Source organism: Lactuca virosa, chromosome 4 (genome assembly GCF_052849685.1).
Source record: "Lactuca virosa cultivar CGN04683 chromosome 4, Lactuca_virosa_CGN04683_v6, whole genome shotgun sequence".
Taxonomy (NCBI): domain Eukaryota; kingdom Viridiplantae; phylum Streptophyta; class Magnoliopsida; order Asterales; family Asteraceae; genus Lactuca; species Lactuca virosa.
In genome coordinates, this window is record NC_136429.1 from 495,742,931 (window position 1) to 495,769,734 (window position 26,804).

At 37.2% G+C, this 26,804-nt stretch overlaps 1 protein-coding gene, 2 long non-coding RNA genes and 2 pseudogenes across 3 annotated transcripts; 4 read left to right on the top strand and 1 right to left on the bottom strand.

Moving 5' to 3' along the window:
- Positions 1-2,528: 2,528 nt before the first annotated feature.
- On the top strand, positions 2,529-4,952 carry LOC145106972 (receptor-like protein kinase FERONIA pseudogene; annotated as a pseudogene).
- A 32-nt stretch (positions 4,953-4,984) lies between these two features.
- LOC145169396 (uncharacterized) lies at positions 4,985-7,386 on the top strand. The gene is made up of 3 exons (XR_013742468.1): positions 4,985-5,407; positions 6,604-6,806; positions 7,225-7,386. It is a non-coding gene; the product is annotated as an uncharacterized LOC145169396 (long non-coding RNA).
- A 5,874-nt stretch (positions 7,387-13,260) lies between these two features.
- Positions 13,261-14,052, bottom strand: LOC145106973 (uncharacterized). Its single transcript, XM_079043882.1, has one exon. The coding sequence runs from the start codon at positions 14,050-14,052 to the stop codon at positions 13,261-13,263; it is 792 nt and encodes a 263-aa protein (XP_078900008.1).
- A 7,278-nt stretch (positions 14,053-21,330) lies between these two features.
- Positions 21,331-23,801, top strand: LOC145109323 (receptor-like protein kinase FERONIA pseudogene; annotated as a pseudogene).
- Positions 23,802-23,806: 5 nt separating this feature from the next.
- LOC145109324 (uncharacterized) lies at positions 23,807-26,214 on the top strand. Its single transcript, XR_013708930.1, has 3 exons — positions 23,807-24,235; positions 25,432-25,634; positions 26,053-26,214. It is a non-coding gene; the product is annotated as an uncharacterized LOC145109324 (long non-coding RNA).
- Positions 26,215-26,804: the final 590 nt, after the last annotated feature.

The window sequence follows — 26,804 nt, forward strand, 5'->3', positions numbered from 1 at the left end:
GAGTTTCATGCCACACTTCATCAACTTCCAACCTCTCATGAGGATCAAAGTCTTCAAAGGTTGTTATGCTTTCCCTTCTATGGTTATTTTAATTTTTCTAACTCTTGCAAAATGATCCTTGGTGGTAAAATAGTTTTAGTTTTATTGAACATTTTTAAAGCTCCCGTTGTCAATTTTACCGGTTGTGAAACCGGATTTTTGAATAAAAACCGAACAAAAGTCTTGCATATCCATTAGGAATCACAACAGTTGTCTTACCTTCATGTTTAGTTTTGTTGTTGAGAATGTCAACTCTATAAGTCATATGTTCGGTTGCACTGGAATCAACGACCCAATCATCCTCATCATCCCATCTACCTGTCATGTTAGCGGTTGGCATAGTTTCTTCACCTTCAAGTTTAGTGGATCCTCCAAAGTGCTTCAAGAAGGCTTCGTACTGATCTATTGTAAGACTTGGGATGAGACTGATGTCGACACAAGCAGCTCTCGGTTTGTCTTTCTCTAGTTTGCCTTTGACTGGCCACCAATCTAGATACCCAATGCGTTTAAAACATCCATAACGACTGTGACCATCTTTATTATAAAACGTGCAGTGTTGTGTTTCAGACTCTCACTTTGTGGAACTTTGATTTGACGTGTTCTTTTACCAAGAGTTCCCGTCTCGTTTCTTTGGCAAAAAAGTCTTGAAGACAGCAGCCTTTATGGAGGATTTTTTGTTGTTGGTGATGTTTCTTTGACGTTCGTCTTCAGCGATAAGGTGATAGGTGGATCCTAGACCTAGTGTTGGAGAAGTAGCAAGTATTTGGGTTTTGATGATATTAAAGTCACCATCGAGGCCCATGAGAAACTCATACAATCTCTCATTTTCTTGATGTTCAACGAGACGTCTTCCAATTCCACAGGTGTACCCATTGCAGGTGCACTTCGGTGTAGGGCACGCAGATTGAATTTCATCTCATAGTGATCGTAGCTTAGTGTAGTAGGCAGACACAGAAGTCCCATCTTGTCGAGTGGTGGTGAGTTGGTTCTTCAGTTCATCAGCTCTAGGAGCACTTTCCCAAATCTTTCACGAAGATCCAACCATATTTTTGAAGCCGTGTAATTGGCGTATTTGACGTTGCTTGTTATTTCTTTTTCTATGGTTGTAGTAAGTCATCCCTTTATCATCACATCGCATCTCATCCACGCCATGTAGTGCTTTGATGGCTTCTCTGGTTTCACAATGGTGCCGTCTATGAACCCAATCTTATTCTTGGCGAACAAGAAATTCTCCATCTCTTTGACCAATCACTGTAGTTCTTATCACGCAAAGCTTCGTTGACTTGCATTTGTCTAGGAGAATCGGATGGGTGAATATAGTAAGGAGAGTCATGATCTGCCGAGTTGTTGCTACTGTTCTTGTTGGAAGATTCGACACTGTCACCGGCCATGGTTATGGAGATTTAGGGTTTCGTAGAGCAGCTAGGTTTCGTGCTCTGATACCATCTTAAATTTCGTTCATTCTTAAGTCATCCACAATAGGAGTTGTATGAGGGTTTAATAGATTAAATATGAATATAATATAGAGAAGAGAGAGTGTGGAGTTGAATGACCATTAAAGCGTGCAATAGAATTGTAATGAAAATTTATGAATTTTTTAAGAATTAAATTGAATGTGTATATTCTCTTTTCTATATGACAATCCATACAATTCTCCATGGTTTTAATCCATTGGAGATGACCTTATTTCGATAGAGATCAAAAATATCCTTTATATAGAATGCAATAAAGGATATAAAAGGATAGGATATTTAGCTAGCAATAGGAGATATATGACAAGAATAAATCAAGTCCAATACCTAATAGCGTCAAACAAAAAACTATGTCTTGGTGGAGAGATAACCGTCACTTAAAGTTTAGATTTCTTACAAAAATTATCCGATATCTAATATTTTGTTCGACATATTACAATCATTAAAAAAGAAATATTTTAAAACTTTTTTACAGAAAATGTCAACTAAGTATGTCACTTTCCCATTGTTATGGTGGAGACAAATCAATGGTCAAGGTGGGTGTAAAGTCTTTAATTGGACAGTGCTTGGTGCATTTTCAACAAAAGCTTGTTGGTTTAAAAAATTGGAGCGCTCCTTTGTATGTGTATACTAATAATGGTTTGAAAGGTGTAAACAAGTCAAAAAGTGTTTGTGGATCGGTGTTAGTACTGTCGACAGAAGAGAGAAAGATAAAAATCAATGTGCTGCTGCGCTGCAACAATCAATATAAAAGCGTACAGTGCAATTATCTGCAATTATTTAATTAATAAGCTAATTAACTTGACCATTAAGGAAGCAAAAGAGTTTAAATAAAAAACTAAAAAAACTAATTAATCCAAATCCATTTATTTTAGCCAGGATATACCGTGTTGAACTTCCAAAAGGCTTTGATTTTCAAGTCTACCATTGGAGCAGAAATATAATGCTGGTGAGACTACAATATATATTGCAACAAGCTAGTGTTATTCTTGTTTAACCTAAGGTATCTACCACACCATGTTCACCTTCACTTTGCCACTCTTTTCGTTGCTCCTCCTCTCCACCACATCCACAGCCACTACTCAACCATACAAAGCCACAGACCACTTCCTCCTAGACTGTGGTGCATCCTCCACCACCACCAGTTTTTCCCGGCGATGGAATGGCGATGAACATTCTGAATTCCTGCCTTCCAACAGCCCGGTCACATCCTTTCTATCCACCCCCACCACCCAATATCCACCGCCACCAGAAACTCTTTATACCACCGCTCGTATCTTCAACACTTCTTCATTCACCTACAAGTTTCCGGTCTCCCAAGGACCCAAGTTCCTCCGCCTCCATTTCTATCCCGCCACCTACTCCAACCTCAAAGCAAACCAATCTTTTTTCTCGGTATCATCCAATGGCTACTCTCTCTTGACCAACTTCAGCGCTTCCCTAACCTCCTGCTTTCTCTCTCAACCACGTCCCAAAGTTTCTAGCTTTTTCAAAGAATTTATCATCTATGTAAAAGATACCCAAATTCTAAACGTTACGTTTACACCCTCACCCAACTCGTATGCTTTCATCAATGGTATTGAAATAGTTTCTATGCCCGAAAATCTTCATTTTAATGAAGAAAAATTTAAATACGTTGGTCAACTTTCAGGACCCGTTGTTGATAACTACACGGCTCTTGAAACTATTTATCGTCTTAACGTCGGTGGGGGACAAATATCAAGTAAGGATGATACGGGTATGTATCGATCATGGGATGGAGATCACAATTACGTATTCGCAGCCGCTTTCGGAGTAACTTGGTCTATGGACACTCCGATCGTGTACACCACAAACACACCCAATTATACAGCACCTGAGCTAGTTTATCAAACCCAAAGGAGTATGGGCTCACTATCTCAGCAGTACAACCTAACGTGGGCGCTTCCTGTTGATTCTGGGTTTTATTACATGCTCAGGCTCCATTTTTGCAACATTATACCACGATATACGAAAAAAATTCAGATGGTGTTTAAGATCTTCATTAATAATCAAACTGCTGAGCATGACGCTGATCCATTCTTTTGGACTCAAGGTAGCGGGTGTCCTGTATACAAGGATTACGGTGTGTATGTAGTAGACCCAGATGGCAAAGGAAACAAACAAGATTTGTGGCTCGCATTGCATCCTTTCTACGGACAATATCTTGATGGTTATTTAAACGGTTTGGAACTCTTTAAGTTGAACATGACTGGTAATCTTTCTAGCCCTAATCCAGAACATTGTTGTAACACCCCACCAGCAAGGCTGACACATCCTATAAAAGGGAAAAAGAAGAAAACTCCGTATGTCCTGATACTAGGAGCTATTGGGGGAGGATTGGTCATGTTGTCTGTTCTAGTTCTTATGGTTTTATGTTATCGAAGGCAAGCCACAGACAAATCATCATGGCGACCAACTTGTAGTAACTCAAAGTCTCCAAAGTCTTTCTGCTCATTACTTCCATCAGATCGCTGCCATCGTTATACACTCAAAGAGTTGAAATTTGCTACCGATGAATTTAATGAAAATTGTGTAATAGGCAACGGAGGGTTTGGAAAAGTATATAAAGGGTATATGGAGAAGACTAGAAACACTGTAGCAATCAAACGGCTCAACAAATCATCCAGTCAAGGTTTTCATGAATTCCAAACAGAAATAGCGATGCTGTCAAAACTACGACATGTCCATCTAGTATCCCTGATTGGATACTGTGATGAGAATGGAGAGATGATACTGGTGTATGAGTACGTGGCTCAGGGTACTCTACAGGAACATATTTACAACACAAACAACCCTCCTTTGTCATGGAAAATACGTCTTAGTATTTGCATTGGCGCAGCCAAAGGGTTGCATCATCTCCACACATGTGGAAAGCGCAGAATAATTCACAGGGATGTCAAGTCTACCAATATTTTACTGGATGAAAAATGGGTAGCTAAGTTGTCTGATTTTGGTTTGTCAAAACTCGGGTCCAAAGATCCTTTGAAGACACATGTTAGCACATTGGTGAAGGGTAGTCTTGGGTATATAGATCCCGAATATTGCAAAACCAAACAACTTACGGACAAGTCTGATGTGTACTCTTTTGGAGTGGTTTTGCTTGAAGTGTTGTGTTCAAGACCTGTTATACTTCGACGACTGAGTGACCAACAAGTGAGCTTGGTAACATGGGGCAAGTCTTGCTATCGAAGGGGAACCTTGCATGAAATAATTGATCCAAAGCTAAGTGGTGAGATTGCACCAGAGTGTTTACGGAAGTATGGTGAGGTGGCAAATAGTTGCTTGCATGAGGAAGGGACTGAACGACCCACTATGGAGGATGTCGTATGGGGATTAGAGTTTGCATTCCAACTACAAGAAAACAAAGCGTTAGCGGCGACGCCTTTAGCGGCGACACCAAGCAATAGCGGCGACATGTAATTGACGCGTTACATGTCGCCGCTATTGCTTGGTGTCGCCGCTAATGCCTGTTTTTAGCGATCCGCGTCGTTCTAACCACATCCGTCCGATTACTTTTCAATCCAACGGTTGTAGAGGAAAGCGAAAAGGCGCGCTGACTTTTCCCTCCGCGTGTTGCCGCTATTGCCCTCGTGTCGCCGCTATTGCCCTAGCGTCGCCGCTATTGCTCGTCGCCGCTAATGCTTGGCGCAGATATCCCTTCCCAGATTACCTTTCTGCCATTTTTTTCTCACTACCCATTTCTCTCGTTTTTCTCTCTTTCTTTCTGCAATCTCGCGAATTTTTCCAACTTGGTGGACTAGGAATTGCTTGTTGGACCGGTGCTAGCCCCTCCTTCCCCCAAAACCGCCACAAGACTGCCACAGCCCCAAAAACCGGCGACATTTAGCTACATTCCGAAATTGCCCCCAATCAAGGTCAAATTCCTCCTCTTTTTTTATGATTTTTCTGTTTTGGTGTTAATTTAGATGATAAATTGTGAGTATTTTTCAATTTTGTTGAGTGATGATGTTTGTATTTTGAGATATGAAGTGGTTATGCATTTTGTTGGATTATTTTGTTGGATTGTATGCATTTTGTTGGATTGTGTGTTTTTTCAGATTTGTGGGAATTTTATTATGCATTTTGTGTATGTTTTGTAATTTATGTTTAGATTACATTGGCTTAAAATCGAAATTTGACATGAATATATACATTTGTTGGATTGTAATTTATGTTTATACCACATTGCCTTAAAATGAAATTTATATGTATATATTTGTATGAAATTGGATGAAATTGGAATATGCAAATTGGATGTATACATTTGGCTTAATTGTATGAAATTGGATGAAATTGGAATATGCAAATTGGATGAAATTGGAATATGCAAATTGTATGAAATTGGATGTATACATTTGGCTTAATTGTATGAAATTGGATGAAATTGGAATATGCAAATTGGATGTATACATTTGGCTTAATTAGATATTATTAATAGCAACTTACTTCTAGTAATGTATTGTATATGGTTTCAAAGTGCTTAATTTTGTTAGTGACTTAATGTTTGGCTAACTTAATAGCAACATACTTTTAGTGACTTAATGTTGGTCATTACAACTTTATCTTTAATTAGGTTATTAATAGCAACGTACTTCTAGTAATTTTAATTTAATTATAGAATAAAATTAAATTAATTTAAAAAAAACATTAAAAAAATAATAAATTAGTTGTAAAATCAACTTAAAGTAGTTTCAAAATCAAGTTAATGTTAATATTAAAATAAAATAAAATTAGTTTAATAAATTAAATTAGTAACAAAAAAGAAAATATTAAATTAATTATAAAATCTAATTAATTTACCTTTAGAATCAAATTAAGTTACCTTTATAAAATCAAATTAAATCAATTATAAAACCAACTTAATAGCAACATACTTTTAGTGACTTAATGTTGGTCATTACAACTTTAGCTTTAATTAGGTTATTAATAGCAACGTACTTCTAATAATTTTAATTTAATTATAGAAACAATACGTAAGTGGTTAATTTGTATTTTTCATATAAGTGTTTATATCGTCAAAGGTATTTAGTAATCTAATTTTTATGATTTTTATTATTTTTAAAAAATACAGAATGCTTTACTCGAAGAGATAAACCAACGAACTCAAGCTTCTTCTGAGGCAAGCGGTCTAGCAGCAACTGATATAAAGATTGTTTTGAAAGAATATTGGGTGTTCGACGCGGACATATCAGAGGCATTGGGCGTAAACCCCCTACCGTTGTGTCCATGTACGATCAGGAACAACCAATGACACAAGAACAACCACAATCACAGGTAATTGTTAGTAAATACTATAATGGAAAGTAGAATGCTATAATTATATGTTGGTTATGATTTGATATGTTGATATTTTGTAGTTTGGTAATTTTTGGAAAGTAATGCTATAATGGAAAGTAGAATGGTATAATGATATGTTGGTTATGGTTTGATATGTTGATATTTTATAGTTTGGTAATTTTTGGAAAGTACAATGCTGTAATGGAAAGTAGAATGGTATAATTATATGTTGGTTATGGTTTGATATGTTGATATTTTGTAGTTTGGTAATATTTTGGAAAGTAAATGCTATAATGGAAAGTAGATGTATGTTTAAGTGTATTTGATATGTTGATATTTTGATATTTTGTAGAATGGTATAATTAATTATAATGTTATTCTGATATGTTGTTAATATATTTTGTTTTCTTTATAGTTGCAAATGCTGCAAACAATACTACAGGACCCGGCCTGTTCTGCAGCATTGCAAGAGTGGTTTTGCTCATTGCCGCCACCAAATAATGAAGGAGATGATGATGACGACGAGTAGTTACTTTAGGATTTTATGAAACGTTTTCTAATTTGGAAGAATACTTAATTTGGTATATATGGATTAATATTTTGGATTGATTGTATATTATGTATTAATATTTCTATAAAAACTTATCAGATTTTTCAAATGCTATATGGATTAATATTTGGATTGATTATAAATTTAATGTTAAATAAATAAACTAAAAAAAAATTAAAAAAATCAAAAGAGTATTAGCGGCGACAGCTATTGTGGCGACAGGAACGTATTAGCGGCGACAACCTATTAGCGGCGACAATGAGTATTAGCGGCGACACGTAGTATTAGCGGCGACAATGAGTATTAGCGGCGACAATAAGTGTATTAGCGACGAAACAATACCGGCGACGCATTAGCGGCGATACGTCGCCGCTAAAGGTATTAGCGGCGACACGCCTAACCTTTAGCGGCGACACGTGTCGCAGCTGTTGCCCAATCTTCTTGTAGTGGCATGGGAGACCGGACAACATTGGATTAATGAATATCAAGAGTTAACTATCAAACCTATTTTTTTCATCAATGTCATTGAATTTCTTTTGGTTGGGACATGTTATAAAACTTTAGGGGCCTTAGTTTGCATATTGTTTTTGAAATGAATTGGATTAGTCAAAGGAATTGAAATATGATCGAATTCGAATGTGAAGAAATTAGAATCTATTATGCGTTTGGCTATGTAATGGAATTTGTTTTCTGTTTGGCTGACAGATTTGTCAAATGAATAGAAAACTAAATTATGTAACATTACAAAAATGTCTTATTTATTTATTTTTATTACTTACTTTAGTCACTTATGATTAGATTATATGCATCTAAGCACGTATGTTTATATATACAATATTCTTTTGACGTTTTCAATTAAATAATTGTTTTCGTGTATTTAATCAGATATGATTATATGTATCAAATTACATATGAATTATGTGTTCAAAATTTGTTTTTGTGTTCTTGATTTAAAAGTTGTTTTTTGTCCATATTAATCATATGTGATTAAATACATATAATTACACATGATTAAATACATGATAAAATTATTGAATCGAAAGTTCGAAAACGAATTTTGTCTATATAAATAATAGGTGATTAGAGATATATAATCACATGCATTTATATATATTTAATCACATATGATTTATTTTATTAAATATATATAATCACATATGATTTATGTGATTATATGTATTTAAATACACAAGAACAACTATTGAATCACATATGCTTTACGTGGACATGATTCATTATCCTGTTCTCGATTTAGTAATTGTTCTTTGTCAACTTTAATAATATGTGATTAAATACATCTAATCACATGTGATTATCTGTATTTAATCACATATGATTTATATGGACAAAAACAATCTTATCTATATAAATCATATGTGATTAGATACATATAATCATATATGATTATATAGAAGGGAACAACCATTGAATCAAAAAAGAAAAAACAAATCTTTTTTCACATTAATGATATGTTATTAACTACATATAACCAGATATGATTAAATACATGAGAAAAATAATTGAATGGTAAACATGAAAACGAATCTTGTTTATATAAATAATATGTGATTAGATACATATAATCATATGCGATTATATGTATTTAATCACATGTGATTTATGAGATTGAATACATATAATCACACATGGTTTATGCCATTATATCCATTTAATCACATGTGGTGTTGGTGGTCGTAGGTAGTGGGTGGTGGTCGTGTGGTGGAGATGAGTGGTGGTGTGTGGTGGTAGGGAAGGGTGGTGGGTAGTAGTGACGGGTGGTGGAGGTAGGATGGTGGTGACGGGTGGTGGTGATAGATAGTGGAAACCGGTAGTGGTGTTGGGTGGCGGTGGATGGGTGGTGGTGGGTGGTGGTTATGGTGGTGGGGGTGATGGTGGTGGGTAGTATCGATGGTTGGTGGTGTTAGGTAGTGGAGGTGGGTGGTGGTTGCTGGGTGGTAGTGGTCGGTGGTGATTTTGGTGGATGATTGGTGGTGGTAGTGGCGATGACGAGTGGTGGTGATGGGTGGTGGAGGCGCGTTGTGGTGGATGGGTGGTGATGGTTAGTGGTAGGGGTAGTGGTGACGGGTGCTGGAGGTGGGTGGTGGTGGTCGGTGGTTGGTGTTGATGGTGGTCGGTGGTCAGTGGTGATGGTGATGGGGGTAGGTGGTGGCGGTCTTGGTGGGTGATTGGTGTGGGTAGTTGTGGCTGCTGGTGGTGGTTATGGTGGTTCGTGGTGGTGATGGGTGGTGGTGACGGTTTGTGGATAGTGGTTGGTGGTGGTCATAATGGTGGGTGGTGGGTAGGTGGTGGTGGTCTTGGTGGGTGATGGGTGTGGGTAGTTGTGGCTGGTGGTGGTAGTTATGGTGGTGATGGGTGGTGATGGGTGGTGGTGACGGTTTGTGGATAGTGGTTGGTGGTGGTCATAATGGTGGGTGGTGTGTGGGTGGTAGTGATGGGTGGTGGAGGTGGATTGGTGGTGGGTTGGTGGTTTCAGGTAGCGGTAATGGTAGTGGGTGGTGGTTTTAGGGGTGGTAGGTGGGTTGATGGTGGCGGGTGGTGGTGGTGGGCGGTGATGGATGGTGGTGGTAGTGGTGGGTGGTGGGGTTGGTGGTAGGTGGTGGTGATGGGTTGTGGTGACGGGTGATGGTCATATGTGGTGGGTGGTGGTAGGTGGTGGTGATGGGTTGTGGTGACGGGTGATGGTAATATGTGGTGGGTGGTGGTGGCGGGTGGTGGTGGTGGTGGATGGTGGTTGTGGTTGGCGGTAGTTGGTGGTGGTGATGGTGGTTGGTGGTGGTTTTCGTGGGTGGTGGGTGATGGGTGGCGGTGACGAGTGGTGGGCGGCGATGGTGGTGGTGTTATTTGGGTTGTGAGTGGTTTTGGTTAGTGAGTTTTTTTTTTAATTTTATACTTATTTTCTATTGCACCATGCTCAAAAACATTAGTGACAACAAATGGTCGCACCCAACCGGACCTTAATTTACCAGGAATCATTTTAAAATGAGAATGGTAGAGTAATACCTTTTGACCTTTTTCAAACACCTTGTGTGAAATCATCTTGTCATGGTATGCTTTTGTTCTTTCTTTGTAAAGAACTTCATTCTCATATGTTTCATTGCGAATGTCCTCAAGCTCTTGTAGGTCAAGCTTCCTCTTCTTTCCCGATTCACTTAGATCCATGTTGAACTGCTTGATTGCCCAATATGCTCTATGTTCCAACTCAACGGGTAATCGACATGGCTTTCTGAAAACAATGCGATATGGATACATCCCAATTGGAGTTTTGTATGCAGTGCAGTACGCCCACAAAGCATCATCAAGATGTGTACTCCAATTTTTCCTTGTTGTATTCACAGTTTTATCCAAAATACCCTTGATTTGTCGATTTCTCACTTCGGCTTGTCCATTGGTTTGTGGGTGGTATGTTGTGGAGACTTTATGAGTAACACCATACTTCTTCAACACACTTCCAAGCATACAATTGCAAAAATGCGTACCACGATCACTGATTAGGGCCTTTGGAACACCAAATCTGGAAAAGATGTTAGCCTTCAAAAAATCTATCACAACTTTTGAATCGTTAGTACGGGTAGCTTTTGCTTCCACCCACTTAGAAACATAATCCACAGCCAAAAGGATATAAGTAAAACTCGAAGATGATGGAAAAGGTCCCATGAAATCAGTTCCCTAAACATCGAAAATCTCACAACTAAAATGGGATTGAGGGGCATTTGATTCTTTAAGCTTAAAGAGCCCATATTTTGACATTTATCACAACTTGCACAAAAGATATAAGAGTCACGGAAAATACTTGGCCAGTAAAATCCACTCTCTAATACTTTTCTTGTAGTTCTTTGAGGACCAAAATGCCCTCCACAAGCATAAGAGTGACAAAATCTTAAGATAGAAGGCACCTCATGTTGATCCACACATCGTCTAATCATTTTGTCAGCACAATATTTCCACAAATATGGCTCATCCCAAACGTACCTCTTGGCTTCTTTCTTGATCTTGTCTTTTTGCCATCGAGTCAAATCTGATGGAAATTGATTTGTGACGATGTAGTTCACAATATCGGCATACAATGGGGCAACTTTTGCTGAAAATAGGTTCTCATCGAGAAATGCATCATGAATGGAAGTCGAGTCATCGGGAGAAACAATCCTGCTAAGATGATCAGCTACAAGGTTTCACTTTCCGCTCTTGTCCTTGATTTCAATATCAAGCTCTTGCAAAAGTAATACCCATCGAATGAGTCTAGGCTTCGAATCCTTCTTTGCAAGTAGGTACCTAATAGCTGCATGATCAGAATACACAATCACTTTAGAACCTAACAAATATTGACGAAATTTTTCCAAAGAAAAAATAATAGATAACAACTCTTTCTCAGTTGTCGAGTAATTGGCTTGTGCACTGTCAAGTGTTTTTGAGGCATAATAAATGACACGAGGAACTTGATCCTTTCTTTGCCCCAACACTACACCAACTGCATGATTTCTAGCACCACACATGATTTCAAAAGGAAAACTCCAATCCGGTGATTGAGGTATTGGTGCTGAGATTAACAACTCCTTCAACTGATCAAAAACTTGCTTGCACTCTTGGGAAAATTTGAATTCTGCATCTTTTTGTAGGAGCTCACACATGGGACGAGATATCTTGAAAAAATCTTTGATGAATCTTCTATAAAATCCTGCATGACCAAGAAATGAGCGTACCTCATGAACACAAGTGGGATAAGGTAAAGATTTAATGACATCTATTTTTGCTTTGTCTACGTCTAGACCCTTAGAAGACACAATATGACCCAGTATGAGACCTTCATCAACCATAAAATGACACTTTTCATAATTCAAAACTAGATTGGTCTCAATACATCTTTGCAAAATCTTTTTCAAATTACCCAAACATTCATGAAAAGAATTACCATATACAGTGAAATTGTCCATAAACACTTCAATGATTTCCTCAACATATTCCGAAAATATGCTTACCATGCACCTTTGAAAAGTGGTGGGAGCATTGCAAAGTCCAAAAGGCATTCGCCTATGTGTAAATGTTCCGAAGGGGCATGTGAAAGTGGTTTTTTCTTGATCTTCGGGTGCAACGGGTATTTGATGGAAACCGGAATACCCATCCAAGCAACAATAGTGAGTTTTTCCCGCTAACCTTTCCAACATTTGGTTAATGAAGAGAATTGGGAAATGGTCTTTCCGAGTTGAGGAATTGAGTCTTCTATAATCAATACACACTCTCCACCCGTTTTGCACACGAGTAGGTACTAATTCAACCTGGTCATTCTTTGTAACGATTATACCTGTCTTCTTTGGTACAACTTGGACCGGGCTTACCCACTTGCTATCCGATATGGGATAAATCATCCCCGCATTCAACAACTTCAAAATTTCTTTCTTCACAACCTCCATTACTGGAGGATTCAAACGCCTTTGAGCTTCTCGGGAGGGCTTGTAATCTTCTTCCATAAGGATTTTGTGCATGCAAAGTGAAGGACTTAGCCCTTTGATGTCGGCTATAGTCCACCCAATAGCTTCCTTATACTCCTTCAAGGTGGTGACAAGCTCTTCTTCTTCTTTTGTTGATAACTTTGTGGAGATGATCACGGGTAAAGTCTCTTTCTCTCCAAGATACGCATATTTGAGATGCTCGGGTAAAGTCTTGAGTTCTAATTCAGGTTCCTGCACAATAGAAGGAACAAGTTTCTCATTAGACATTGGTAATTTCAGCTTTGGAACATCAAACCTCATTTTCTTCTTTTGGTCCATGCAAGATACAACTTTCAAAATCTCTTCATCAATTTTGAATTTCTTGGAAAGTTTTTCCACTCCATCCTTTTGAAGATTCATGTCTAAAATAATATCTAGCACATCGAGATTAGACAAATTAAAACACTCTTCGGTTAATGGTTCTATGACATCTACAAAAACTCAAAGATGAAATATCACTTGGATATCTCATAACATCATATATGTTGAAATTTATCACATCTCCATCAAATTCCATGGACAATGTACCATCATAAACATCAATTTTTGTCTTGGCTGTTTTCAAAAAGGGTCTTCCTAAAAAAATTAAACTCAAATTTGGTGAGTCATCATCATCCATGTCAAGTACATAAAAATCTGCTGGAAGTACTAATTCATTCACGTGGACTAACACGTCTTCTAGCACACCTTTTGGATGTACTAAAGATCTATCAGCCAATTGAATGATCACCCCGGTCTTCTTCAATGTGCCAATATTTAAGGTTTTAAAAATAGAATATGGCAAAACATTGATAGAAGCTCCAAGGTCTAGCATAGCTCGTGGAACATGAAGATCACCTAACTTGCAAGGAACCGTGAAAACACCCGGATCCTTACATTTTTGAGGTAATCTTTTATGTAACACTGCAGATACATTTTCACCCACTTTGACAGTTTCATTCCCTTTCAATATTTTCTTAGATGTGCATAATTCCTTAAGGAATTTAGCATACCTAGGGACTTGTTTGATGGCGTCAATAAGAGGAATATTTACCTCAACCTTTCTGAACATCTCCATGATTTCATTGTCTTCCCTTTCACGCTTTGACTTGCTTAACCTTGTGGGAAATGGAGGAGGAGTGACTTTTGCTTCAATGGGAACTTGCTTTGAAGGTTCTTTTGACTTCTCTTCTTCTTTTTCTAACTCCATCTCTTCTTCTTCTGCAATCAACTTTGGACCTTCATATTCTTTGCCATTTCTCAAAGTGATGGCACATGCACTATGCTTTGGATTCTTTTCGGTGTGTGTCGGTAGTTTGCGTTGTGACTCCAATTTACTCACAGCAGTGTTGCAAATATCGGCCTAGGCGGCCGATTAATCGGCGCCTAGGCGTTTGGCGGTCCTCCACCGTCGACGTTTATAGCTAATCGGACCCTATTATCGGACGTGGTCAAAATCGGTCAAAGACGGAGATTATCGGGTCTAGGCGGGTCTAGGCGCCCTAATCGGTAAAAAAAAAAAAAAAAACTTTAAGGTTAAAAGTGTCAAATTGTTAGAATTGCTGCTAGGGTTCTTCTCACTCCATCGCATTCATTTCTTTTCTTTTTTGAAATTCTCTCTGTAGTCTGAAGGAACGAAAGAAAGCATGAACTGAAGCTTCTAAAACGACGCCATCTTCTTCTTCGATGCCATCTTTCCCTCCTCCGACACCGTCTTTTTCTTCCATTCACGTCGTCGCAGTCCGTCAGTCGTCATCCTCGAAGCTAAACCGGTCTTCGCCTTCTGAAGCTTCTACAATAGTCGCCGCCTCCTGTGTGTTATATAGCAATAATCAGGATGGAATAATCGATCATGGAATTCCCACATATCCACAGCCTCCTGCTATTGAATTCCCTCAACATTCACAAAGTTACAAATGTAGTAGACAACAGGTTGCAGGTCCACATCTCTTCCCGATGCTATTGGAACCCATTGTTCATAACACTTTTTTCTCCCCATTTTCTGCAGACTTGGATCCAAATGCAATTGTTGGTTATTTAGATCTGATGTATTAGGGATCAAAAGGTTTTTTGTAATCATAGTATCATGTTATAATGTTATATTTATTAATTTGTAGTAACTTTTAAATAGATATAATGTTATATTCTTAGGATTAATGTTTTATTTATTAATTTTTTAATAATTAATGGTCCCCAATTAATCTCCCGATTGATCCCCGCCTAGCCAATTAATCCCTTGACCCCAGTCCACCGCCGAGCTACCGTCGAGCGATTTCTGCAACCTTGACTCACAGAAGTGGCGAGTTGATTCATTTGTTGCTCCAAAGTCTTTATACTCGCCTTGGTCTCATTTTGAAATGTTTGAGTACTTGTGGCTAAACTCTTGACAATGTATGCCAAAGACATTTCTGATCCGCTTGAACTACTTCCTTGATGCATGTTTTGAGGTTGGAATTGAGATTGATGAGGTGGTTGATTTGGCTGGAAATGTGGTTGATAATTTTGTTGATGATGCATTTGATTTTGAAATGGAGGTCTTGCTTGAAAAGATGGTGGCCTTGGCTGAAAATTGGCATTGGGTTGGTGCCAATTTGGATTACTTCTTGGCTGAAAGTTTCCTTGTTGTTGACTTGAGAATCCCATAGCTTGAACTGGCTATATATCTTCTTATAACATTAGGCACATATCACTGGGGTGTCCAACTTGTGTACAAATACCACAAGGTCTAACTGCTGGTGGTTGCACACCCTTGTCCTTAGCAAGCATCATCACTACTTTTGTCAACTCAGAACGTTGACTCTCAATTTTTGGGGTAGAAATTTCTTTCACTCCTCTTGGTGCATCACTGTACCATTCTTCTTCTTGAGTTGTATGCTTGGACTCTTCTGCCATGTTGTTGACAAGAGCTCTGATTTTTGTTGGAGTTTTATCAGCTATTGATCCACCACTTGATGCATTGTGTAATCTTCTATCCCAAGATGACATTCCCTCACAAAAATATTGCAACAATTGATACTCTGAAATCCCATGTTTTGGACATCCTGAACACAACTTCTTAAATCGTTCCCAGTAAGTATGCAAGGCTTCTCTCTTTTATTGCTTGATACCAATTATTTCTCTGCGTAAATTTGAAGCTCTCATTTCTGGAAAATATTTATCCAAAAACATCCTTGCAAGTTCATTCCATGTTGTGACTGACCCCGGTGGTAAGTCATATAACCACTCCTTGGCTGAATCTTGTAAAGCAAAGGGGAATGCCGTTAACTTGATTTTATATTCTGTAACTTCATGTGGCTTCATACCTACACAAACGACATGAAATTCCTTAAGGAATTTATGTGGGTCTTCATTCTGAAGACCACGAAATGAAGTTAACAAGTGAATGAGTCTGGATTTGAGTTCAAAGTTTATTGCTGCTGGATAATTGACGCATAATGGTTGTTGGGTAACATGTTGAGTGGCCCACTGTCTAAAGGTTTGATCGGGTGGGGGATTTGGAGGTTGATTCCCTCCATGGTTGTCTCCCATGGTAGGAGTAGGGATAAAAGTATGAGATTCGGGTAAAGGTGAAGATGGTGGGGAGGTACTTTTTGATGTTGGTGAAGATGTGGTTGAATGATTTGATGAAGAAGCTCCGGATTGTTGTTGTTTCTTTAAAAGTCTGGCTTGTTTCCTTCTTTGTTTTGCAGATTTCTCTATCTCCAAATCAACTGGTAAAGGTGTACCTATACGAAAAGATCTTGGCATAAACAATTAGTACTACCGTGTCCCCGACAACGGAGCCAATTTGTTAAGCGTGTCAAAGCTAACAAATAAAGGGGTAAAAATAACTCCTTAAACACTACTACTTTGTACTAAAAATATAATACAAGGTAAGTAGGGTCGATCCTCAGAGACACGAGATAAGTGCTTATACCCTTTTTGCGTAAGGTATAAATGAGATCACAAAAGAGGGGGGTTTAGATACAATGATTCAAATAAAGGACTGAAGTAATAAATAGCAATTGATTAAGTAAAATAAATTCAAGATGTGTAAGTACTCCAACTCTATGCAAGACTAATTAGCAATGTGATTCAAAATATGAAATGATATTTGTTTAATTCCATCTAAGTTGGTATTAGAAATGCTAATAAGCTCTAGCAATTCACATTCACCATTTTAATTAATTAAAATAAGCTCTTTAATTAATTCTAATCTAACTAACCTAATCTAAACAAGTTCTTAGAATGGGTGAAAGATTGCATTATGATTTATGTGAATTTTGCCAACAACATTTAATACTCCTCATAAGCTTGGGAGTGTTAGAATGTATGAATTTGATTTGTACTAGAATCATTGCAAGTAGTATGATTTAATACATGTTACTTGTTCTATTTTACAAAACAATTACGGATTTTGTATAATAGATAACATGAGTGATTTAACCCTAACTCAATTGGCCAAAAAGAACTAGAATTGAAATCAAACCTTCAATTAAAACAAAATCAAATTCACTAGATAGCATTTAAAACAAACACCAAGTCAAATGATTGAATTCACACACACAATTGTCAACACATGAAGTTGGAGAGTTAAGTTTCTAGCTACTCACGACTAGAACAAGCACAAACCTAGAAATTGAAGTTAAAGTCTTACAAATTAAAATCCAAGTGAAATCCAAATGTTTTCAAGCAACAATTGTCTTCAAAATGCTCCCAAAATCACCTCCTAGAACTCACAAAATCGACCTCTTCTCTTCTGGAACCGGTTGCATCATTTTAGAAAGGAGAAAAACTGATTTAAACTGACGACCTCGTTTACACGGCCCGTGTAAACTAACACTACCCAGTTACACGGCCCGTGTAAACAAACACTACCAAGTTACACGGCCGTGTAAACACAAAACGTATATTGCTTAATTTGGCTAGGTCTTCGAAGTACACTGCTCATGAGTATGCGTTTACACGGCCCGTGTAAACACAAGGCTTGCATTTACACGGCCGTGTAAATCTCTGTAAAGCTAAAATCTTCATTTTCTTGATAGCTTCCTCCTCGATGCTCCACAAGTCTCGAAACTTCATCCATATCTCTTATTCATCACCTCAACTAAGATCATACCTCCAAAAGTCCCTGAAATATCAGAAAAGCGTGTGAATGGAATTGCATTATGAAAAATTCCGAAAAATATGCAACATGAATGAGTTTAAACCTAAATGCAATGCACTTTTATGGAGTAAAACTATAAAATGGATGCATGAAATGCATCTAACAGCGTGACTCTTGCATGTGTATGCGCTTGTATGCTTATTGGGTGGGGGACCGATGGTTATTTTGTATGCTAGTATCAGGTTTATTTGTATATGATTTGTATTTGTTGGGGGGGAGGGGTGGAGGGGGCTTTATGCGAGTTTGGGCGGAGACCGTTATACTTAGTAGGCGGGGCCCAATGATTATATGGTATGCTATTACCTTTGTGATTTTCGCATGAGTTTGTATGTTCATATGATTATCATGTTATGCTTGTATATTTGGTATGTTGGGCGGGACCCGTTATATGAGTTTGGACGGGGCTCGTTATATTGAGTGGGAGGGGCCCGTTATACGACTTTGGGAGGGGCCCGTTATATGTATGATATCTATGGTATGTGGTATTGTGGGGAACTCACTAAACTTTTTGCTTACGATTTTCATTTTTATGTTTTAGGTACTTTTGTTTTCTAAGGGAAGAGCTCAGGATGATTGCAGGTACACAACACATGATTCTGCATCCTTTGTTTTACTCTGATAATGATGTTGTATTGATAAAACTTTGATTACCTTGGTCTTATGAAAATGATATGATTTAATGGTTTATCGGTTTAAAAAATGAAATGTTTCAGGTCTTATTTTTGTGACGTTACATCTTCCGTCGGTAATTAGATTCTGATGGAATTAGTTTCATCACTATTTACAAGCCATTTCATCATAATATCGTTAATAGATTAGGACATTTCATTCCGTAGGTATTCCGTTGGTAATTAGCTACAGAAATTTTCGGTAGGTAAATCCTTTTTTTTAGTAGTGTATTTCGGAGACGATTAATACCCCTTACTACTCTAGTTTGTACAAACTTCATAGGTCATATGCATGGCTTACACAGTCAGGTAGAAGCTGCTTACATGCCATGGACACTGAAAGCTTATAATGGAGCCAATATGGCCAAATGTTTGACCATTGAATGCATGACATATCAATAGTATACAAATTTATGCATAGGGTTGTATGTTGCCTACACAAACCATACCAATTTATTTAGTACGCAGTCATCCAGAAACATATTATAAGAAATGGTAGATGTTCGTTATAGGACGTGCACAAGCCTGTATAAGATGTACCCTCTTCCCACAAACCATACGGTTCATAATTGCGTTCCATCACGTCAAAGATGTCAAATACGGGCTGCATGGATGCCCATACATACTGTATGCTATAATATGAACCTTCATTTCCATAAAAACTTGGATTTTGTACTCTATTTACTCATTTTAAGTTCTAACATCAATTTGTCATTTGAGATTATGGCTTTTAGAGAACACTCTTTCATTTCTCAGTTTCCATATAGCCCAAACAAAGCACAAAACCACTCCCTCCATCACCATTTTATTCAAGAATCCAACAGTCACATTAGACCCCAACTTTATACGTTTGTCTAAAGAGTTTATGGTCTATGGAAATATATGCCACAATTTTGCTGTTTCTGCCCAAATGAATTTTAAAACCAACATTTTGTAAACAGGTGGTCTTTCTATTCGTCTTCAAACTTGCATAAGGGGCATTTGAGGTCATCAAGTTGAACCCCAAGCCGATTAAGATTAGTAGTATTAGGTGACCGCTTGTGAATGAATGGCCAAATGAGAATACATAGTTTTTTTTAAAGAGCGAAATGAGAATACATAGTTTGCCAGGTACCAACTTATTCCACTAATACAAATCTACGTTTCCCGAAGGAAAAGTTTTCTTTTCGATTTCCTACCTAAGTGATCCTATTGAGAAAGTTTGGACGTTGTCAAGGCCCACTACCATTTATCGTTCAACTGTGAATTGAACGACATTGCAAAGTTGGATAAGATCGTGCAATTTTGCCACAATTCTGCTGCCCAGAGGTTCTTGATTCTAGTCCCATAGCAACTATGGAAAATATTCCTTTTTATTTCTATTTTAATGGGATAAAATATGGTTTCACGGAATATAATCGAATATCATAAATAGATAATCAAGTCAAACGGAAGTGGATGAAGATCAGGTAGCAAGAAATGTAGTCCACGATGATGACATTAAATACACAAAAATTAAGTTAGAATTATTGATCTATGGATTGGATTATCTTCATAAGCTTGCTAAGAGCATTCATAATGGTGACTTTAATGAGAGGTTGAATGAGATGACAAACCTAGTTTGTCATTCAATTGATGAAATTCTATCGTAATGAAGATGTCATCTTGACATGCAATGGATTTTGACTTCAAAGACCATTGGACTTTTCATTGGAAAAAAAGAAACTTTTCTAATCTTAAATATGTATACTACTACATCCGTCCCAAATTAATTGTCCATATTTGACTTTTCCGGTTTTTATTTTTAATGTCTTTTTATTCTTATAAGTTTCGTTAAGTAATATATAACACATAAAAATATTTAAGGTGAAAGTTGAAAAAAAAATACTTCAAAAGTCAAAAGTAGACAATTAATTTGGATGGGAAGAAGTATAAATTAGTTTTTGTAACTTTTTATATAACTTTGTAGAATTCAATACATTGTAGGAAAAAAAAAAAAAGAGTTATATAGAATATAAAAAAATAATATGAAAATCTATTAAACTTTATTGAACTTTAATGAGTTCAATACATTGTGGATGTCCTAATAGCTTTCACCAATAAACTATTACTTGATGGAGAGATAACCATCACTTAAACTTTAGATTTCTTACAAAATTTATATAATATCTAATATTTTTTTGTTAGATATAATACAATCGTTAAAATATAAACCTTCATAACTTTTCTACAGAAATTGTCAACTAAACATGTCACTTTCTCATTGTTATAGTGGAGACAAATCAATGCTCTAGGTGGGTGTAAACTCTTTAATTGTTATAGTGGAGACAAATCAATGCTCTAGGTGGGTGTAAACTCTTTAATTGGAGAGTGCTTTTGCAACAAAGGCATTTTGGTTTAAAAAATTGGATCGGTACGTTGTATGTGTATACAAATAATAGTTTGAACGTTGTAAATAAGTCGAAAAGTGTTTGCGGCTAGGTGTTCTGACGAGAGAATGAGAGAAAGATAAAAGCCAATATATGTGCAGGAACAATCAATAAAAAAAGGTAGTGTGTGAATATTTAATTAAAAAGCAATTATCCTGTTAAGCTTCTACAAGGCCTTAACTAATTCAATATCCAAGTGTACCATTGAAACAGAACAATAGTTATGCTGGTGAGACTACTATATATAGCGACGAGTAATATTCTTGTTTAAGCTAAGCTATATATATACCACACCATGTTCACCTTCACTTTGCTACTCTTTTCTTTGCTCCTCTTCTCCACCACCACCGCCACTGCTCAACCTTACAAGGCCACCGACCACTTGCTCTTAGACTGTGGTGCATCCTCCACCACCACAAGTTTTTCCCGGCGATGGGATGGCGATGAACATTCTGAATTCCTGCCTTCCAACAGCCCCGTCACATCCTTTTTATCCACCCCCACCGCCCAATGTCCTCCACCACCTGAAACCCTTTACACCACCGCTCGTATCTTCAACACTACTTCATTCACCTACACGTTTCCGGTCTCCCAGGGACCCAAATTCCTCCGCCTCTATTTCTACCCCGCCACCTACTCTGACCTCAAGGCAAACCAATCTTTCTTCTCGGTATCATCCAATGGCTACTCTCTCCTGACCAACTTCAGCGCTTCCCTAACCTCCTGCTTTCTCTCTCAACCACGTCCCAAAGTTTCTAGCTTTTTCAAAGAATTTATCATCTATGTAAAAGATACCCAAATTCTAAACGTTACGTTTACACCCTCACCCAACTCGTATGCATTCATCAATGGTATTGAAATAGTTTCTATGCCCGAAAATCTTCATTTTAATGCAGAAAAATTTAAATTCGTTGGTCAACTTTCAGGACCCTTTATTGATAAGTACACGGCTCTTGAAACTATTTATCGTCTAAACGTTGGTGGGGGACAAATATCAAGTAAGGATGATACCGGTCTCTATCGATCATGGGATGGAGACGACAATTACATATTCGCCGCCTCGATTGGAATAACTTGGGCTATGAACACTTCAATCGTGTACACCACCAGCACACCCAATTATACAGCACCTGAGCTACTTTATCAAATCCAAAGGAGTATGGGCCCATTATCTCAGCACTACAACCTAACGTGGGCGCTTCCGGTTGATTCTGGGTTCTATTACTTGCTCAGGCTCCATTTTTGCAACATTATCCCACAATATACGAAAAAATTTCAGATGGTGTTTAAGATCTTCATTAATAATCAAACTGCTGAGCATGACGCTGATCCATTCTCTTGGACTCAAGGTAGCGGGTGTCCGGTATACAAGGATTACGGTGTGTATGTAGTAGACCCAGATGGCAAACGAAGCAAGCAAGATTTGTGGCTTGCATTGCATCCTTTCTATGGAGATTATCATGATGGTTATTTAAACGGTTTGGAACTCTTTAAGTTGAACATGACTGGTAATCTTTCTAGCCCTAATCCAGAACATTGTTGTAACACCCCACCAGCAAGGCTGACACATCCTATAAAAGGGAAAAAGAAGAAAACTCCGTATGTCCTGATACTAGGAGCTATTGGGGGAGGATTGGTCATGTTGTCTGTTCTAGTTCTTATGGTTTTATGTTATCGAAGGCAAGCCACAGACAAATCATCATGGCGACCAACTTGTAGTAACTCAAAGTCTCCAAAGTCTTTCTGCTCATTACTTCCATCAGATCGCTGCCATCGTTATACACTCAAAGAGTTGAAATTTGCTACCGATGAATTTAATGAAAATTGTGTAATAGGCAACGGAGGGTTTGGAAAAGTATATAAAGGGTATATGGAGAAGACTAGAAACACTGTAGCAATCAAACGGCTCAACAAATCATCCAGTCAAGGTTTTCATGAATTCCAAACAGAAATAGCGATGCTGTCAAAACTACGACATGTCCATCTAGTATCCCTGATTGGATACTGTGATGAGAATGGAGAGATGATACTGGTGTATGAGTACGTGGCTCAGGGTACTCTACAGGAACATATTTACAACACAAACAACCCTCCTTTGTCATGGAAAATACGTCTTAGTATTTGCATTGGCGCAGCCAAAGGGTTGCATCATCTCCACACATGTGGAAAGCGCAGAATAATTCACAGGGATGTCAAGTCTACCAATATTTTACTGGATGAAAAATGGGTAGCTAAGTTGTCTGATTTTGGTTTGTCAAAACTCGGGTCCAAAGATCCTTTGAAGACACATGTTAGCACATTGGTGAAGGGTAGTCTTGGGTATATAGATCCCGAATATTGCAAAACCAAACAACTTACGGACAAGTCTGATGTGTACTCTTTTGGAGTGGTTTTGCTTGAAGTGTTGTGTTCAAGACCTGTTATACTTCGACGACTGAGTGACCAACAAGTGAGCTTGGTAACATGGGGCAAGTCTTGCTATCGAAGGGGAACCTTGCATGAAATAATTGATCCAAAGCTAAGTGGTGAGATTGCACCAGAGTGTTTACGGAAGTATGGTGAGGTGGCAAATAGTTGCTTGCATGAGGAAGGGACTGAACGACCCACTATGGAGGATGTCGTATGGGGATTAGAGTTTGCATTCCAACTACAAGAAAACAAAGCATTAGCGGCGACGCCTTTAGCGGCGACACCAAGCAATAGCGGCGACATGTAATTGACGCGTTACATGTCGCCGCTATTGCTTGGTGTCGCCGCTAATGCCTGTTTTTAGCGATCCGCGTCGTTCTAACCACATCCGTCCGATTACTTTTCAATCCAACGGTTGTAGAGGAAAGCGAAAAGGCGCGCTGACTTTTCCCTCCGCGTGTTGCCGCTATTGCCCTCGTGTCGCCGCTATTGCCCTAGCGTCGCCGCTATTGCTCGTCGCCGCTAATGCTTGGCGCAGATATCCCTTCCCAGATTACCTTTCTGCCATTTTTTTCTCACTACCCATTTCTCTCGTTTTTCTCTCTTTCTTTCTGCAATCTCGCGAATTTTTCCAACTTGGTGGACTAGGAATTGCTTGTTAGACCGGTGCTAGCCCCTCCTTCCCCCAAAACCGCCACAAGACTGCCACAGCCCCAAAAACCGGCGACATTTAGCTACATTCCGAAATTGCCCCCAATCAAGGTCGAATTCCTCCTCTTTTTTTATGATTTTTCTGTTTTGGTGTTAATTTAGATGATAAATTGTGAGTATTTTTCAATTTTGTTGAGTGATGATGTTTGTATTTTGAGATATGAAGTGGTTATGCATTTTGTTGGATTATTTTGTTGGATTGTATGCATTTTGTTGGATTGTGTGTTTTTTCAGATTTGTGGGAATTTTATTATGCATTTTGTGTATGTTTTGTAATTTATGTTTAGATTACATTGGCTTAAAATCGAAATTCGACATGAATATATACATTTGTTGGATTGTAATTTATGTTTATACCACATTGCCTTAAAATGAAATTTATATGTATATATTTGTATGAAATTGGATGAAATTGGAATATGCAAATTGGATGTATACAGTTGGCTTAATTGTATGAAATTGGATGAAATTGGAATATGCAAATTGGATGAAATTGGAATATGCAAATTGTATGAAATTGGATGTATACATTTGGCTTAATTGTATGAAATTGGATGAAATTGGAATATGCAAATTGGATGTATACATTTGGCTTAATTAGATATTATTAATAGCAACTTACTTCTAGTAATGTATTGTATATGGTTTCAAAGTGCTTAATTTTGTTAGTGACTTAATGTTTGGCTAACTTAATAGCAACATACTTTTAGTGACTTAATGTTGGTCATTACAACTTTATCTTTAATTAGGTTATTAATAGCAACGTACTTCTAGTAATTTTAATTTAATTATAGAATAAAATTAAATTAATTTAAAAAAAACATTAAAAAAATAATAAATTAGTTGTAAAATCAACTTAAAGTAGTTTCAAAATCAAGTTAATGTTAATATTAAAATAAAATAAAATTAGTTTAATAAATTAAATTAGTAACAAAAAAGAAAATATTAAATTAATTATAAAATCTAATTAATTTACCTTTAGAATCAAATTAAGTTACCTTTATAAAATCAAATTAAATCAATTATAAAACCAACTTAATAGCAACATACTTTTAGTGACTTAATGTTGGTCATTACAACTTTAGCTTTAATTAGGTTATTAATAGCAACGTACTTCTAATAATTTTAATTTAATTATAGAAACAATACGTAAGTGGTTAATTTGTATTTTTCATATAAGTGTTTATATCGTCAAAGGTATTTAGTAATCTAATTTTTATGATTTCTATTATTTTTAAAAAATACAGAATGCTTTACTCGAAGAGATAAACCAACGAACTCAAGCTTCTTCTGAGGCAAGCGGTCTAGCAGCAACTGATATAAAGATTGTTTTGAAAGAATATTGGGTGTTCGACGCGGACATATCAGAGGCATTGGGCGTAAACCCCCTACCGTTGTGTCCATGTACGATCAGGAACAACCAATGACACAAGAACAACCACAATCACAGGTAATTGTTAGTAAATACTATAATGGAAAGTAGAATGCTATAATTATATGTTGGTTATGATTTGATATGTTGATATTTTGTAGTTTGGTAATTTTTGGAAAGTAATGCTATAATGGAAAGTAGAATGGTATAATGATATGTTGGTTATGGTTTGATATGTTGATATTTTATAGTTTGGTAATTTTTGGAAAGTACAATGCTGTAATGGAAAGTAGAATGGTATAATTATATGTTGGTTATGGTTTGATATGTTGATATTTTGTAGTTTGGTAATATTTTGGAAAGTAAATGCTATAATGGAAAGTAGATGTATGTTTAAGTGTATTTGATATGTTGATATTTTGATATTTTGTAGAATGGTATAATTAATTATAATGTTATTCTGATATGTTGTTAATATATTTTGTTTTCTTTATAGTTGCAAATGCTGCAAACAATACTACAGGACCCGGCCTGTTCTGCAGCATTGCAAGAGTGGTTTTGCTCATTGCCGCCACCAAATAATGAAGGAGATGATGATGACGACGAGTAGTTACTTTAGGATTTTATGAAACGTTTTCTAATTTGGAAGAATACTTAATTTGGTATATATGGATTAATATTTTGGATTGATTGTATATTATGTATTAATATTTCTATAAAAACTTATCAGATTTTTCAAATGCTATATGGATTAATATTTGGATTGATTATAAATTTAATGTTAAATAAATAAACTAAAAAAAAATTAAAAAAATCAAAAGAGTATTAGCGGCGACAGCTATTGTGGCGACAGGAACGTATTAGCGGCGACAACCTATTAGCGGCGACAATGAGTATTAGCGGCGACACGTAGTATTAGCGGCGACAATGAGTATTAGCGGCGACAATAAGTGTATTAGCGACGAAACAATACCGGCGACGCATTAGCGGCGATACGTCGCCGCTAAAGGTATTAGCGGCGACACGCCTAACCTTTAGCGGCGACACGTGTCGCAGCTGTTGCCCAATCTTCTTGTAATGGCACGGGAGACCGGACAACATTGGATTAATGAATATCAAGAGTTAACTATCAAACCTATTTTTTTCATCAATGTCATTGAATTTCTTTTGGTTGGGACATGTTATAAAACTTTAGGGGCCTTAGTTTGCATATTGTTTTTGAAATGAATTGGATTAGTCAAAGGAATT

Bases quoted from the DNA above. Each gene is read 5' to 3' on its own strand.
- LOC145106973 (XM_079043882.1), bottom strand. From the start codon at position 14,052: ATGGAGTTAGAAAAAGAAGAAGAGAAGTCAAAAGAACCTTCAAAGCAA.